This window comes from Bubalus kerabau, chromosome 21, assembly GCF_029407905.1.
Source record: "Bubalus kerabau isolate K-KA32 ecotype Philippines breed swamp buffalo chromosome 21, PCC_UOA_SB_1v2, whole genome shotgun sequence".
Classification (NCBI taxonomy): domain Eukaryota; kingdom Metazoa; phylum Chordata; class Mammalia; order Artiodactyla; family Bovidae; genus Bubalus; species Bubalus kerabau.
The window spans coordinates 35,831,459-35,848,234 of record NC_073644.1 but is presented as its reverse complement, the minus strand read 5'-3'; the positions used below and the strand labels follow the sequence as shown (position 1 = coordinate 35,848,234).

At 46.4% G+C, this 16,776-nt stretch overlaps 1 protein-coding gene across 2 annotated transcripts in view; it reads left to right on the top strand.

Annotated features, from left to right (window-relative positions):
* Positions 1 to 15,376, top strand: part of LAMA3 (laminin subunit alpha 3) — a 260,738-nt gene extending 245,362 nt beyond the window's left edge. For both annotated transcript variants that reach the window (XM_055558991.1, XM_055558990.1), the window contains 8 exons: positions 431 to 600; positions 5,158 to 5,341; positions 7,005 to 7,145; positions 10,058 to 10,217; positions 10,317 to 10,447; positions 12,522 to 12,615; positions 14,002 to 14,121; positions 14,892 to 15,376. In XM_055558991.1, the coding sequence (XP_055414966.1) occupies positions 431 to 600; positions 5,158 to 5,341; positions 7,005 to 7,145; positions 10,058 to 10,217; positions 10,317 to 10,447; positions 12,522 to 12,615; positions 14,002 to 14,121; positions 14,892 to 15,037 (1,146 nt within the window). In that variant the 3' untranslated portion in view covers positions 15,038 to 15,376. The remainder of the gene's footprint in view (positions 1 to 430; positions 601 to 5,157; positions 5,342 to 7,004; positions 7,146 to 10,057; positions 10,218 to 10,316; positions 10,448 to 12,521; positions 12,616 to 14,001; positions 14,122 to 14,891) is intronic.
* The last annotated feature ends 1,400 nt before the right edge of the window (positions 15,377 to 16,776 follow it).

Sequence of the window (16,776 nt, the reverse complement as noted above, 5' to 3'; positions counted from 1 at the left end):
AATGTTAGTTGCTCAGTCACGTCTGACTCTTTGTGACCCCATGGACTGTAGCCAGTCAGGCTCCTCTGTCCATGGGATTCTCCAGGCAAGAATACTGGAGTGGATAGCCATTTTCTTCTCCAGGGCATCTTCCTAACCCAGGGATCAAACCCAGGTCTTCCACAATGCAGGCAGATTTTTTACTGTCTTAGCCACCAGGGAAGCAAGCCCGCAGGAAGGGGAGGTGCTCTGGATACTTGCTGGTACCATGTACCACAGACCTGTGCAAGATGGGAGCAACATGCACCCTCCCCAGAATGAATTCATCCCTATTGAATTCAGCTCTTAGAATCAAAAGTCAAAACTGAGCAAGGCACTTAGCTAGACAGGTGTTCTCCACCCTTCCCCCAGATAATTAGCTGTCCTGATTTTTGGTTTCTCTCCCACACAGCCATTGCAGGATGCGCCAGCCATCTCCCCGAGGAGCTCAAAGGCATGGAGAGAAGCTCAGTCTTGCCCACCACTTCCAGGCGTCCAGACCAGCCACAGAGCCCTCCGGTTTGGAGACAGTCCCACGAGCCACTTGCTATTCATGCTTCCCCAGGAGTTGCTGAAACCCAGGTATTATTTCATGTTTTTGCCCCACGCCAACTCAGACTCTGACTCTATGTAGGGTTCTACACTAGGGCAGGCTAACTGCCATGATGCCAGGCACGTGCCACTGAGGAAGGGGCTGGTTGTTGTTTAGTCACTTAATCATGTCCAGCTCTTTGTGATACCATGGGCAGTAGCCTGCCAGGCTCCTCTGTCCTTGGGGTTCCCCAGGCAAGAGTAATGAAGTGGGTTGCCATGCCCTCCTCCGAGGGATCTTCCTGACACAGGGATCGAACCTGTGTCTCCTGCTTGGCAGGAGGATTCTTTACTGCTGAGCCACGTGGGAAGTCCAGTGAAGTGGGGAACAACCATGATTATGAAAAGAGGTCCTGGCCTGCCCAGCACACAGAGCCCAGCCACTGGAGCAACCTTCCTCCCTGTGGCCAGAGGCACACGTGACCGGTGCTGCTCAGACCCTGAAACAATCAGTTCAGCTCTGGTTTAGAACTGACAGTGTGCTAAAAATAAGGCCGATATGTCTTTCCAAAGCTGCTATTTATTTCTGTGATACATCACCTTTCTTCTCCTGCATTCTACAGTCAGAGAAAAATCATTCTTTCAGGAAGACTTGGTGCCAGACAACATCATCTTTAGAGAATACATTGGGACGTTTTGTGCTAACAAGTTGCATCACTTTGGGGGAGGAGGGAAAGAGCAGAGATATTAATTGTGTCAGGAAAAAAAGAAAGGCGAGGCTTGTCATTTTCATATAATTTGAAGGAGACATAAATAAAACGGTGCCCAGAATTCTTTGGTGACTTGTCTACGAGGCAGAATTGCCCGAAAGTCAAAAAGACCTGGCTTTCCGATCTTGGCTTTCCATCCACTCGCTCGGCCACTGGCTCACTGTGTGACCTCATGCCACAAGCAAGTTCAGGTCCTGGGGGTGCAGATATCAAGATGAGATTAGATGCGCAAGAGAATGGCTGTTCCTCTGGAAGATAAAAGGGGGGAGCAGGAGCTGGTGGGGAGAGCCTTCAGCTAAGACATGGCGGGGGTACTGTGAAAGGAGAGGGGAAGGCAGACAGAGGTGGGAAGAGCCTCAGACAGCAGGGAAGCTCCGAGGAAGTCAGGCTGGCGGGTGGGCATCACAAGCAAAGATCATCACCAGTGTTGGCAGAATGGCTTGGCTCTTTTCTGCTGAGCTTGATGTGTGGCTGGGAGTCACTGGGTGCCACTGCGGTTCTGAGAGAGGGCCAGCTGGGTGCTGCCAGACCACGGTGCCCCAGCAGTGGGGTCTCCTGAACAGAGCTCTGAGGGGCAACTCCAAGGCCACCATACTCTGCTGTTCAGCTTGTCTAATTATGCCACGTTTAAACGTTTAAACGTGGCATAATTACACCTGCCTCACATGCTCCCACAAATTGCTCCATCTCTTCAAACCTCAGTTTTCTCATCAGTCAAATAGGGTTGGTAATGTCTTGCTTGGAGGGAGGAGAGGTCATAGGTTGGAATGAGCTGGCCCTCGGAGGGCTCAGTGAGCAAGTGTGTGATTCGCAGGCAGGTGTGAAAGCCGGAAGGGGAGGGGCTGAGTGTGTGAAAGCTGGAAGGGGAGGGGCCAAGCGCTGAAGGTGACCCTCAGCCCCCAGCTCAGACTCCAGTAGACTCGTGGACATTATGGAGATCCCTGATCTGGCAAAGCTGTGTCAGTGGGAGACAGGCAGACAGCAGAGGTGGTGACCTTCTCAGCTGTCTGCCCCTCCTGGGCCGACCCCGCTCCCCAGCGCTGCTCTTTCAGTCACGCTGACCATGATGGCAGCAGTCTCCCTGGGATGCTGCATGCACTGCCCTTTCCCACCCTTCAGCCTCCCTCCCCGCTTCCCGAGCTCTGAGGTTGTTCCCAGAGCTTTGCCTTCCCCCCTCACTCCATGGCCCCTTCTCTCCTGCATCTTTTCTCAGCACATTCATTGTGGCAACCTATCTGGCTTCCTCTGATGATTCAACCCAGGCATCTTCTCATCCAACACTGAATTATATACAATAAATGGAAAAAGTAATATTCTTAAAGGGAAAGTGGGAAAAAGTAATCCTTAGTACATAGAATTTTAAAATTATTTTAGTCCCCAGTACTGTGGCAATCAGAGTGTATTTTCAGGATCTTGCAAGATTTGGACCATTCTGTCATTCTTATCCTGATTTCTATTCTAGCAAGTTTGGTCTCTGCTTTAAAACCCTGTACCATCATTTTAGGGACTTCCCTGGTAGCTCAGTTGGTAAAGAATCTGCCTGCAATGCAGGAGACACTGGTTCAATTCCTGGGTCTGGAAGATCCGCTGGAGAAGGGGTAGGCTACCCACGCCAGTATTCTTGGGCTTCCGTGGTGGCTCACCTGGTAAAGAATCCACCTGCAATGCGGGAGACATGGGTTTGATACCTGGGTTGGGAGGATCCCCTAGAGAAAGGAAAGGCTACCCACTCCAGTATTCTGGCCTGGAGAATTCCATGGACTATATAGGGATAGGGGTTGCAAAGAGTCAGACACAGCTGAGCGACTTCCCCTTTCACCACCATTTTAACCTCTGGGTGAATGTAAAAAAAAATGCTTCTTTGCTCTCTGCCTTACCTTCCAATCCCCAGCAATAAGGACTCATAGCTGCAGTACAATATGCCAGGATTTGAAGCTACTGATGTCTTTTTGGGGTGTTAGTCAGTTAGTCTTTTCTGAAAGAAAATTGCTTTAAGAAATAATGCTGGAAAGCAAATGTCAAGTCCAATAACAAAGCCCACATATGTAAAGTACTTTAATTCTGTAGCAAGTTCTAATATCCTCCTCAAATTGGCTAACCCTCGTTCTCCAAACCTCTGCACTAAGACACAGCTACACCAAGAGACATGCTGAGCGGTGTCAACATCTGGTCGGTTTAATCTCACAAATAGAGATTTCTTTTTCATTTTGAGGAACTCTACCCTCAAGGAAACTTGCAAATCTGAAGAATGAAAGTGCATCTCCAGGTTTGCTCAGCCCCACAGTGTTAAAAAGCAAAGAGATATAACAGTGTCAGTATTTCTTCTACTTCCTGATTCTGCCTCCACATTTTCCATTTAATTCAATTCAGTAACTGTTTCTTAGGGCTTCCCAGGTGGCGGTGGAAGTAAAGAAGCCGCCTGCCAATGCAGGAGACAGATGCGGGGGTCCATCCCTGAGTCGGGAAAATCCCTTGTAGGAGGGCATGGCAACCCGCTCCAGTATTCTTGCCTGGAAAATCCCATGGACAGAGGAACCTGGCAGGCTACAGTCCACTGGACATGACTTAGCGAGTAAACCTCAACCAGGGCATCTACACACCACAAACCAGTCAAAGAATGAAACATCCATTGCTTCATTCTCAGAGCTCATCATGGTGCCTTGTACATACTACCCACTCATTAAGTATTTGTTGAATGAATAAGTAAATGGATGAATGGATGTGAGTTTGCATAGAAAGTAAAGCTTGCTTAGCCACACGTGCCTATGTGCAACCATCATGCAAAGGAATATTAACTTTAACTCTCTGCTTTTACTGCATGATGCTTGCTTAATTCCTGTTCCATCAAAGGTGAGGTATTAAGGTCTGAGAAACATAAGGGTGGGCAAGAGAAGGTGGATCTGGACTTTTGTGTGTCTGTGTTAAGTATATCTTACAGAAAGAAAATGCCTGATACTGCTAAGTCACTTCAGTCATGTCCGACTCTGTGCGACCCCACAGACGGCAGCCCACCAGGCTCCCCCGTCCCTGGGATTCTCCAGGCAAGAATTCTGGAGTGGTTGCCATTTCCTCCTCCAATAGAAAATGCCTACCCAATGCTTAACTCAAATCCTTGTTATTCAAGTTTTTCCCTGACTTTCCCTCGCAACTTTCTTTTCCCTGCATGTATATGAAATAGAAAGCATTTTCACTGGATTTAAAGATCGAGGCTGCTCAGTGAAATAAGCCAGTTGCAAAAAGACAAATATTGTATGATTCTGTTTCTATGAAACACCTAGAACAGTCAGATTCTTAGAGACAGAAAGCAGAATGGTGGTTGCTAGGCACTATGGGGAGGAGGGAATACAGAGCTGTTGTTTAATGTGTAGGGAGTTTCAGTTTTACAAGATGAAAAGAGTTCTGGAGATTTGCTTCACAACAATGAAGTACTTACCACCTCTGAGCTGTATTCTTAAAAATGGTTAAGATGCTAAGCTTTATGTTATGTATATTTTACCATAATTTTCTAAAATGCAGATTTTTTTTTTTTAAGTAGGTCATCTTCTTCCTTGCCATTCACTGGGACTTACATCGCTAGCTGAGGTTGTCATAAAACTTCCTCTTATTCCCGAACACAATAAGGAAATTATACAACAAAACTTTTAACCGCTGAAAAACAAGCTCTTAAAAACTCCCAGAGAAATAGGTTGTTTAATCAATTACATGCCTTAGTTTATTCACTTAAATTATGGAGTAGTCAGGGGGTGCTCCTCACCCTCTCTCCTGGCTTTAGAGATTTGGAGAAACACGACAAACCTCGTGTTTTCCTTCTTTGCCTTTTGCTGTCTTTCTCCTGCAGGTCACAGTTTGCCATGGATGTGCTGACGACAGCGTCCAGAGGGCTCATGTTTTATACGGGGACTAGGAGCTCCTTTATGGCTCTGTATCTTTCAAAAGGACGGCTGGTCTTTGCCCTGGGGGCAGAAGGAAAAAAACTGAAACTCAAAAGCAAAGAGAAGTGCAATGACGGGAAGTGGCACACGGTGAGCTCTGGGGCTGCCTTAGGTCCTCTCCCAGGGCCAAGTTCACTGAACTTCAGTAGCTGAAGACGGAAGTCTCAGCATTCTTCCAGGCAGGAGGGCACGAGCACTGGGAGAGCGCGTGTGGCTAGAGGCACCGAGCACCCCAGCATCTCAGCCTGCACGTGCTGAGACTCCTGCACGTGCCATGCATGGATGTCATCCTAGATGCCAAGACGGGCTTTCCTCTCTGCTGCCTCACATCCTCCCCGCCTCACAGTTCTGTGGACTGCTCCTTGCTTGATCCTGTCCTTGCCCCCATACCATTTTTCTCCTTCAAGACAATTTCCAGGTCTCCAGAGCCTTCTCTGAGTCTGGAATGCTTTCTCTAGAGCACAGGTATAAGGGCCCACATCCTCAGCATCTCAGCTCTTGCCTAAGAACATCCTGGGGTTAAAGAAATGCAGTTTAAGGCAAGTGTGTGCATGCCTGCTAAATTGCTTCAGTCATGTCTGACTCTTTATGACGCTATGGACTGTAGCCCACCAGGCTCCTCTGTCCGTGGAATTCTCCATGGCAAGAATACTGAAGTAGGTTGCCATTCCCCTCTCCTGGGGATCTTCCAAGTCAGGGATCGAACCCAGGTCTCTTGCATTACAAGCAGATTCTTTACCATCTGAGCCACCAGGGATGCAGGGTGAGGCAGGCCCAGGTCATTTAAGCACTGGATTAGGTGAGGATTTGGGATTTTATTCTGAGTCTCTGAAGCTTTTAGAGAGTCTAAAACTTAAAAAAAAAAAAAAAAAAAAAAGCATTACATGATCAACTTTATCTTTTCAAAACCCTTTTTAACTGAAGCATTTAAAAAGGAGCAAAAGTAGAAGACCAGATGGATGCTGTTGCCTTTGGTTCAAGAGACCAGGGCAGAGGGGGAGAGAGTGGATGTGTCTGAAGGCAGAGCCCAGAGTCCTGTGATTTTGGACCAGCATTGGGGTCAGTAGTGGAGATGAGATGGAGAAGATGTGGGGAAGGTGGATGTGGCTGGGGAAGAATGGTTCTGTTGTGAATATCCTTCGATCCAGTTGCCTGTAAGACATCCACGCCCAGGTGTCAGAAGACGCTGGAGGCCAGCAGTCACAGCTGGGCATTTACACTGGGGAGCCGTTAGTGAATAGTCTGGTAGCCATGAGGTGGCAGAGTCCACACCAGAGTCCAGGGATCCTGACTTTTAGCAGAGTTGAAAACATTTGCTCCTCTTGTTAGACAAGAAGTAGCCCTCTGTCTCTTCTCCAGGGCCCCTGCTCAGAGGAGCGTGTGGCTTTCCCTGTCTCAGCTCTGCACAAACTCTTCCTTCCCCTGCGTTGCATGGATGTGTATTTATTTATGATCCTTTGATTCCAGTTATTTGTCTTTTGTCTAAGTTTCCAGGCCAGCTATTTATTTTTGTTCACTTATGAGAATCTTTTTTTAGTTCATGTTTTAAGCTCACTCTGGTTAATACCTAACATAATCTTACAAAATAAGGATGATGAAAAACACTAGGGAAAAAAATCTCTGATTTTTTTCAAAGCTACTTGAAGGGACAGAAACTTTTTTTTTTTTTTTTTAATTCCTGTGACCACTAATAAACTACAATGCCAGCTGTTGAAGGTAAGAATACAGTTAACTTATTTTCTTTATCCTTAAGGTGACATTTGGGCAAGATGGAGGCAAGGGGCGCTTGGTTGTGGATGGTCTGAGGACCCGGGAGGGACGTCTGCCTGGAAATTCCACCATCAGCCTCAGAGCACCAGTTTACCTGGGATCGGCTCCATCAGGGAAGCCAAAGGTAAATAGGGATGCTTCAGAGCCATAGATGAGAACAAGTCACCTTCTAAGTTTTATTCAAGTGTATCAAAATACTTTAAATTATTTTAAAAACCAAATCTGTGTTTTAATGTTATTTAACATGTTATAAGATAAAATTATCCCAAGAACCAATCTTGGGGAAAATTTGGGCTGAGGGAAAAGTCACCAGTCTGTCTGTCCCCAGAAGGAGGGGCAAGTGCCTCTGTGGCCACAGGGCTAAGCTCTGTGGGTGCCCCTTCCCTCATCTCCTCCACAAAGGCAGAGCGCTCACTGCCCTGGTTGCTTGGGGTGGCCGAACCCACCCATCACTCTTCTCCCAGATTTGCCCTTTTCACTCACGAAGTGAACATGGGCCTGTCAACAGTTCCGACCCAGGGACTGTCTTCTGGCAAATGCGCTACCAGACGCTCAGCCCCTCCTGCCCCTTCCCTCTCCGTGGGCACCCCTTCTGGTATAAGGGTGCCCATTCTGGTGTGAGGGAAGGGATCAAATTCCATTCTGGGCTGGAAATTGACTTAATTAAAACAGGGCACTTCTGCTGGAGGGGGTTCTAGACGATCAGGCTGACCTGGCCTTGCCTGTGATGTCTCCACAGGGCTCATCCTGGCCCACTTGAGTTTTACACTGGGGTTTGGGCCAAAGCCCCAGCCAGTCAAAGTACTGTTTTACTCTTTGTATATAGTAACTGCTATATATGTATCACAAGTAATATGTAACGTAATTTATGTATTATCTACTACATTATAATATATAACATGGAGTCTCTACATATATACTGTATACTGTATAATCTATACATATATAATGTAACACATGTATAATGGATAACATGTTAATTGCTAAGGAGGTTACTCATTGCTTGTTTTTCTGCAGCCTCTGTACCTGTTTCTCAGAGAAATCACAGGACAGGGTAGCAATTCAGGGGCACAATTTGGATGCTCTTTTGACTTGGATAAATCACACTCAACATCCTAAAATCTGAGAAAACCAGTCGCACCTCACTTACAACATCCTTTGCATGCAAGGTCCTGTTTGCAGCCTTCCTTCATCCCGAGGATGGAAAGCACTGGATCGCCCTCCTCCACATCCTTTCAAAGGGCGGGCAACATCCAGTCCCCCAGTGACTACCTCAAGACACACAGCGTCTTTGGGGATTCCGAGTTAGGTTACAGCCTGTCTTGGAGGCTCTGAGCATCATGTCAGATACAGGCTCATCATTGTTCATGACGGCAAATCTGAAGAAATTAGAAATTTCACAGGAGGCCCAATCAGTACTCTGTTGTTGACGCCGACACCACATGCCTCTAGAATGCCATGGGATTCCCTTAAAATGATCGTGTCTTGCATCTGTCATGTAGGATGTCAGAGTCCTAAAGGCATTTACTCCACAAGAGTGCTGAGGGATTTTATTCAGCGATTTATTAACTTTTTGGAGAGCTTCATGGAAGTTATAGCTCCTCTCCCCGGGAAAATGCACTGGACTTCTGACATATAATTTAAGGGATCAGAGAACCCCAGAAGCTCATCCCCAGGCCCCAAGTGAGGAGCCCTTGTTCCAGGCCCACTTTGGGCAGCCACGGGGCTCTACACAGGCCCTTTGATCCCATCCCCTGTGTCTGATCTTAACCCCTCCAGCATTTGTGATTCATTGACGGTGCACCGGGCCCAACAATGTAGGAGCGTCTTTACACTTTATTATTTTGGGAATGTTTTGGCCTCTTTTTTCAGTCAGCTGCCCTGCCTTAAGCTATCACACAGGCTTATGAAACTCTAAAGTATTTTGTACCTGCAAAGAGATGTGGAGATCTGTGAACTGCAAGGTGGAAGTTCCCCCTTGCTGCAGCTCTGATGGTGGCCTGGGGTCCAGTCACCCCCTCTATTCTTTTTTCTTAGCTCTTTATTTTATATTGGTGTATAGCCAATTAATAATGTTGTGATAGTTTCAGGTGAACAGGATAGGGACTCAGCCATACATATACATGTAGCCATTCTCCCCTAAATTCCCCTCCTATCCAGGCTGCCATAAGACATTAGGCATAGTTCCATGTGCTATACAGTAGCTCCTTGTTGGTTATCCATTTGAAATATAGCAGTGTGTACATGCTCATCCCAAAGTCCCTATCTATCCCTTCCTCCCAGCAACCCTAAGTTTGTTCTCTTAAGTCTGTGTGTCTCTTTCTGTTTTGTAAGTAAGTTCATTTGTATCATTTCTCTTTAGATTCCACATATAAGGGATGTCATATGGTTTTTCTCCTTCTCTGTCTGACTTACTTCACTCAATATGACAATCTCTAGGTCCATCCACCGGAGAAGGCAATGGCACCCCACTCCAGTACTCTTGCCTAGAAAATCCCATGGACAGAGGAGCCTGGTAGGCTGCAGTCCATGGGGTCGCTAAGAGTCGGACATGACTGATTGACTTCCCTTTCACTTTTCACTTTCATGCATTGGAGAAGGAAATGGCAACCCACTCCAGTGTTCTTGCCTGGAGAATCCCAGGGACGGGAAGCCTGGTGGGCTGCTGTCTATGGGGTCGCACAGAGTCGGACATGACTAAAGCGACATAGTAGCAGCAGCAGCAGCAGCCATCCACATCGCTGCAAATACACCCCCTCTATTCTTGATTCCACACCAGGTAGCCATCTCCACCACCCCTGCTCTCTGCACCCACACCCCTTGATTTAGCAATACCTTCAAACTTTGACCACCCACGAGACACGTAGTATCCATGTTTTCTGGCACTATGGAGGGAGCCAGAATGGACCGGTCAGGTCCACCTGACTCTTGGAAGCAGGATGGATGGATCCCCCTCCTTCCTGCTTTTTTGAACAACCTGTGCATTTCTGAGAGCTATGGGTCATGCAGTTCGCTTTCTCTTCTGCTTGGTTGTAGAGCCTCCCCCAGAACAGCTTTGTGGGCTGCCTGAGGAACTTTCAGTTGGATCTGAAACCCCTGGAAACCCCTTCTGCAAGTTTTGGGGTGTCTCCCTGCTTGGGTGGCTCTTTGGAGAAAGGCATTTATTTCTCCCAAGAAGGAGGTCGTATCATCCTAGGTAAGGAGCAGTTTGGAAGCATTTCAATCTTCATAGCCTTGATTATCCTTTTTCTTGAATTATGATGTGTTACCTGTTTCCTTAATTTTCTTTTGAAAGCTAACTCTGTGTCGCTGGGGCCAGAATTTAAGCTTGTTTTCAACATTCGTCCCAGAAGTCTCACTGGAATTCTCATTCACATTGGAAGTCAACCCGGGCAGCACTTATGTGTTTATATGGAAGGAGGAAAGGTACGTGGTCCTCTGATGACATGGGAGCGGGTGTTAATCTGTATAAGAACCACATTCTGTTCCTGGAGACCAAGGCAGGTGAAGTTATGGTAGAGTGGAACCCGATCTCGTGTTTAAGAGACATAACTTCAGGGCTACTCTTTTGGTTTAGCAAGTAATTTGGTCGTCATGTTTTCTGTTCTTTATCTTTAAAGTTGGGCAGATGCAAACAGACTGGGCTGAATTTCAGCTCCACCACTTAGTTAAATGGCCCTAGGGACCTTACTTAACCTCTTTCAGACTCACTCTCTTTATCTTTAAAAAGAGAATAGGATTTCCCTGGCAGTCCAGTGGTGAAGACTCTGAGCTTCCGATGCAGGGGGTGCAGTTTCAGTCCCTCAAGGACCTAAGATCCCACATACTGTGTGGCATGGCAAAAAAAGGGAAAAACTAATTAAAACGTGGAGAATAATGCTTATATCTGAGGGCTTTCGTCCAACAGAAGAGAAGCTGCTGTATGCAAACAGTTTCATTTTTCTCACCTCCGCTTCACCCTTGTCACGTCTCTCCTTTTATTCATAAGGGCAGGACCAGAATTCACGAGATGGATTTTCTCACCAGCTATCTACACTGCGTTACACCCAGGCCTGTGGCCCTGTGTCCTCTGGGTCAGTTTCCCCTGACCCTGTCTACACGGCGCACCGGCCTTTCCCTGCAGTCAGGCTGATCCCTGCAGTCAGGCTGATCACCGGGTTTGCATGCTTTTCCTGGATTCCTTCTTCAGTGCATGCTGCTGCTCCATCCTTCCCATCACTCACAGGCCTACTCCATATCCTATTTTTACCACCCACATTTACCTCTTACCTTTTTAAAAAATCTTTATTTATTTGGCTGCACTGAGTTTTAGTTTTGGCATGAGAACTCTTGGCTGTGGCATGTGGGATCAGACCCAGGCCCCCTGCATTGGGAGCATGAAATCTTAGTCACTGGACCACCAGGGAAGTCCATCTCTTACCTTTTCAAAAAAATCTCTTTAAAACCAAATTCTTCCAGGAAGCTTCTCTCAATTAAGACCTTAAGGCAAAGATTGATAATAACGCCATTTTCTTGTACCTCTATCCTTCCAGTTTATTAAACATGAGGGAAAACTCTCAGGATAAAATATAGTAGCCCAAACTCTTGGATGCTTTTTTTATTAAGCTGCAGCTTGAAGTGTGAGCAGGCCTCTCATGGGCCAGAGGAGCGAGCAGCTATGCTTAACGGTGGTGCAGAGAAGCCTCACTTTTCACGGGAGGGGTTGGGAAATGCCTCCAGTGAGAGCTTCTGGATAGGAAAAAATCCGACCCCCTGAAACAAAATCCAGACCCCGTAACCTTCCTAACTAATAGCTGTGAGACTGTTTAGCTTGAAAATGGCCCAAAAAGAGGCTGCACTGTCCGAGGACCTGCAAATTAAATGTAAATTATTTATCCACATGCTTGTTTCAGTCCTCTCATTTCCTTGACCTTGATTCAGGCCATGGAGGATCCTGGCCTAGAGTGGGAATGCGGGATTCTGCACTATAGCACGTTGAATGCCTGACCCTGGCATGTGCCCAGAGCAGACTCGGTTGGTTAGCCTGCTGAATTCGTTGTATGAGAACCCTCCTGAAGGCCTGTGTTCATGGAATTACATAATTGGCTGGCCTTTTCAGCAGCGTGTAGGCCTCAGCCAGCATTTTTGCCTTCCAAATTTCACATGTCCTCCTAAACTATCCTACTATCACATACTAATAACTCAGGCAGGTCTTGGAGGCTAATCAGTAACTTTTGAGTTGATCTGATGGGATCAGGGTTGAGGGTCAGAGGAAAGGCTCCTTGCCTTTGGCATCGGGTTCAGGCCAGGCCCTGGGTTTGCAGCTCACATGCCAGAAAGGGATGCTGCAGAGAGATGCTTATGAAGCCTCGGCCCCCACGTGACCACCTGGTACGGGTGGGGGCACCCATATTTCAAGGGCTCCTGGGAGGTCAGGGTACAAGGGCTGGGAAGGGACTTGGCAGGACATGGGCTCCACCTGCCTTTCCGAAGGAAATAGGAAAATGCATGTGTGTTCCAGGTCACGGCCTCTGTGGGCAGTGAGGCAGGTGAGGTCCTGACATCGGTGACACCCAAGCAGGCTCTGTGTGATGGACAGTGGCACTCGGTGGCAGGTATGATGTTCAGAAGCCTGTTGTTCACAGGCTGAAACAGTCTCCCTTCCCATCCAGACTTGGAATGTCCCACCGTGGTCTCGGTTCATCCATCCATTAGCATTTGACCAGGGTCAGCCCACCAGGTGAACATTCTGAGAACCTGTCCCTTCTCACTCACCCCCAGACATATTTACATAATGCTTGGTTCCAGTTCTCTGTAACACTTTGAGGGTTTTTTTGTTTGTTTGTTTGTTTTTAAGCCTAGCAAACTGATAAGCTGTGCTTTTTTTTCAAGGTAGGATAACATTGTGACTTAGATTTTGGCTCTAAAGTCAGAAGTAACCAAGTTCAGATCTCAGTTTCAGCCCTTACCTATAAGACCTTGGACAAGCTACTTAATTTCTCTTTATCTTCAGTTTTCTCATCAACACGATGGAGATAAAAACAGTGATACACCTGCCAGGGTTGTGAAAATTATAATGCATATAAAGTGCTTAGCAGTGTCCAGTATAAACTAAGTGCTCAGTAAATGTTTGCTCTTACTATTGTTCAAGTTCATTGTTGGTTTATTTTTTCAACAACCATTTAATATTAATGCTGAAGATTTAGATAAACCACTTAACAGAGAACAGGCACAGCCTCTCAAATTGAATCTGGTATTTTATGAATAACTTGCACATATACGTTTGGTGATATATTAAAATGTATTGGCTAGAATATCAGATGGTAAAGAATCTGCCTGCAGTGCAGGAGACCCGGGTTCGATCTCTGAGTTGGGAAGATCCCTACTTCAGTGTTCTTGCCTGGCGAGTCCCATGGACAGAGGAGCCTGGTGGGCTACAGTCCATAGGGTTGCAAACAGTGGGACACGACTGAGCGACTAACACTTTCTTGGCTAAAAGCTAACTCCATCGCAGTTGGTTAAGGTTTTTAATGTGGGAGGAGTTTTATTTAGCGGGTCAAAAGCCACTGTCTTTCGAGTCAGTTTTCAGAAGTCAGTCCGTGTCTTCTTGGAAGGAACCATCATGGGAACCAAGCATTGGCCTCTGGAGCACAGGAAACTGGGGCTTAAATCCCAGTTTGTTCCGTTTATAACAACTTGTCAAGCTCCTTGGTGGCTGAGGGGGATAGTCTTTTATCTGGGAAACGAGTGATAATACCTTCCTCACGGATTCATTGTAAGGAGTAAGTTCTGTCATATATGTGGAAACACCTAAACAGCACCTGGTGGTGAGAAATTAGTTGAATTTGTGTTAAGGTCGATGGAATTCCCTCGAGCAGCACTCCCTCAGGTCGGACAGGAGTGCGTTAGAAAGAAGCCAGCGTTGATGTGCAGGTGTAGACATTACACAGTGGACAGGGCTCTCCTCAGGTGATAGATCTGACCGCCTCCTTTCCCTCCAGTCACCATAAAACAGCACATCCTGCACCTGAAACTGGACGCAGACGACAGCTACATGGCCGGACGACACCCCTTCCCGCCGGCCCGCCCGCTGGAGCATCTATACATTGGAGGCTTGCCAGGTAACTCCCGTGCTGACTTCTACACCCATGTCCCTTGTCAACTCTTAACATGTTCGTCCTAACCCAACAAATGCGATGCCCCCGCCGCCCATGGCTCATCAGCAGGGCACCCATCAGCTGGACTGTGTAGACAGTGAAGCCCTTTCTCCAGCTTATGGGGAAACCCGATTGCCAGCAACGGACCATTTCCCAGCAGCCCAGGCCCCATGGCTGTGGCTCCCTAATATCCCAAGCTGATGATGTATTTATCAACCTCTCTTAAGAGGCCACATGAACCTAGGAGCTTGGTATCATAAAGAATCAGACAAGGGCCTCAGAAACTGGTCTCTCCCCCTCCAGGCGCTTAGTTATGGTGAGTTATTAAGCTTGTGGATCCAGAATGGGGGGAATCAGGCAGGTTGAGATGGAGTCAAGTTCAAGACTGGAAGTTTGCCTGGAAAGAGCCTCATCAGTCTTCATTGTTTTATGTCCCTCCAGATGGTCTGGTTGTTAATTTTATAGCCTTCCATGGCCCATGAAAAAGCACTAGAGCTCGGAGTCACTGTCTATTGATTTGGCTGTGGACTCTCCTTTGAAGGATGTGAAAAGTAGCCTTGTGGTTGATTTATCACAACAGGGTGTGTGTTGGGTGCCCACTTAAGGCAGGAGATGATGGGGTGGCCTGAGACCTGGGATACCTTTTGCTCTAAGATTGTCTCTTATCCCACTAAGAAAGCATTTGCTCCACTAAGTAAGAATGATCCATCAAATGCACCTCCTTTTGCTTTCAGGGAATCTGAAAACCCCGAAGCTTCCCGTGTGGACATCCTTTTTTGGCTGCCTGAAGAACATTCAAGTCAACCACATTCCTGTCCCTGTCACTGGAGCCGCAGAAGTTCAGGGGACTGTCAGTCTGGATGGCTGTCCTGACCACTGACTCAGACCCCCTCACCCAGCAAGGAAGTTCATCTCCAGAAACACTAATGACCCAGCACCCCTCCCTCTCCCCTCTCAAGGTCGTTCTTAACTTCAGACACCATCCGAATGCGTTTAAGCAGACCTCACTTTTAATTCCAACCACGCGTACCCATCATTTTGGCATTCAGTGCTGCGTATATATTTTAAGTCAAAATCCCATTTCTTAAAGAGGATCAACAAATTGTTACATGCTTCTGGTAATACCATTTTCCACTAAAAGTTCAGTGTCTTTTAAAGAACATTATTTTCCACTTGTTAAAAAAAATAAATATCTTTCAAAGCACTTCAAAACTACAAACATTTTCACATGTGTCAAGATGTTATAATTTCTGGGGTTGAATAAATGCAGTGTGCTCTTTAAATTATGATGTTTTATTAACATAAAACCGTTGGCTTGATGGTCATTATTATTTGTATTAATTCTTCAGCACCTGTTCAGTGTGCAACATACAACACAGTTTTCTACAAATAATCATCAAACACATGCTAGTGAGGGACTGTGTGTGCTCAGTGTTGGGTCTACAGTGACATAGGAGGAGTAATTACTTCTTAGAAGGAATATGCAGTCTGGCACAATACTCACAAAATGGTAACAAACCGAATTAATGAACCTGTAATTCCACATGACTTCCCACATACAGTCTGCTACCAACCAAGTCTAGATTATGATTTTCAATTCCTTGTGGGTAAAAACTTTCTAGTAGAGGAGCTAAGATGGATGTACTATATGTACTATAATTAAAGCTTTGCATAAGAAGCTAATGGAAGTCAATGGGAAGTAGGAATCAAATTTTATCTACAAAATAATGAAACCATGAGTACGATACTTTTACCCAGCACCACTCCACTAGCAAAGAAGGCTGTGTAAGCATTTCTGTATCTGCTGCATCATATTTGCTCATCAGGATTAAAATAGCAATTCTAAAATTCAGATATAATAATCCTTATGTGGTATCCTTACAGCTTCCTGCCCTCTCCTCTGACTGAGGCACGTTCCCTTCAACCCTGTGCTCTTTCATGACCCTCACACTGCAGTTCCACCATATCTATGCAAATATATCACTGCACACTGCAGTTTCTACCCACCATATCTATGCAGACATGAAATATTCTCCTGGAGAGGCAGCAAGGTGCCCATCACGGGGTATTCAACACAGGCTGGCTGGTGGGCTTCAGCAGCAGCTGCTGGGTCAGAGGTTGAATGTCATGACCTTAAGTCATATGCTTTCTAAAAAACATTGATTTTCAGATGAAAACTCCCAGTAGGTGATGACTGCCTAGACTCTAAGTCTGCGTAAAGAACATCCATTTTACCTGCCTTTAGCTGGTCTTCACTACATGGCCGATTTTCTTTTCTGGGTTCCTAGTGTTGATCTAACTGAATCTGCAAAGTTATTCATTAGTAAATGTATTTCAAAGGAGCAGTTGAATCTTCATTAATACCACTGTTTTTTCCTCCATTCTGTAGTAGCTCGAAGAACAGCCGTCCATCCACATTTGCTGAGTATAATCCCAGCCACCAGAAGGCAACAGAGGGTATCACAGATGGAATTAGAGACCGAAAGCCCTCAGCGTGCCTCTGCTCAGATTATAAATGGGTGTTCTCTGAAAGGAGTGCTACAGCTCCTCACCTGGACCATGATGGGAATGATGTGTAAACTGTGAAGTGCTGTACAGATGCCATTTCTGGGGTGAGAG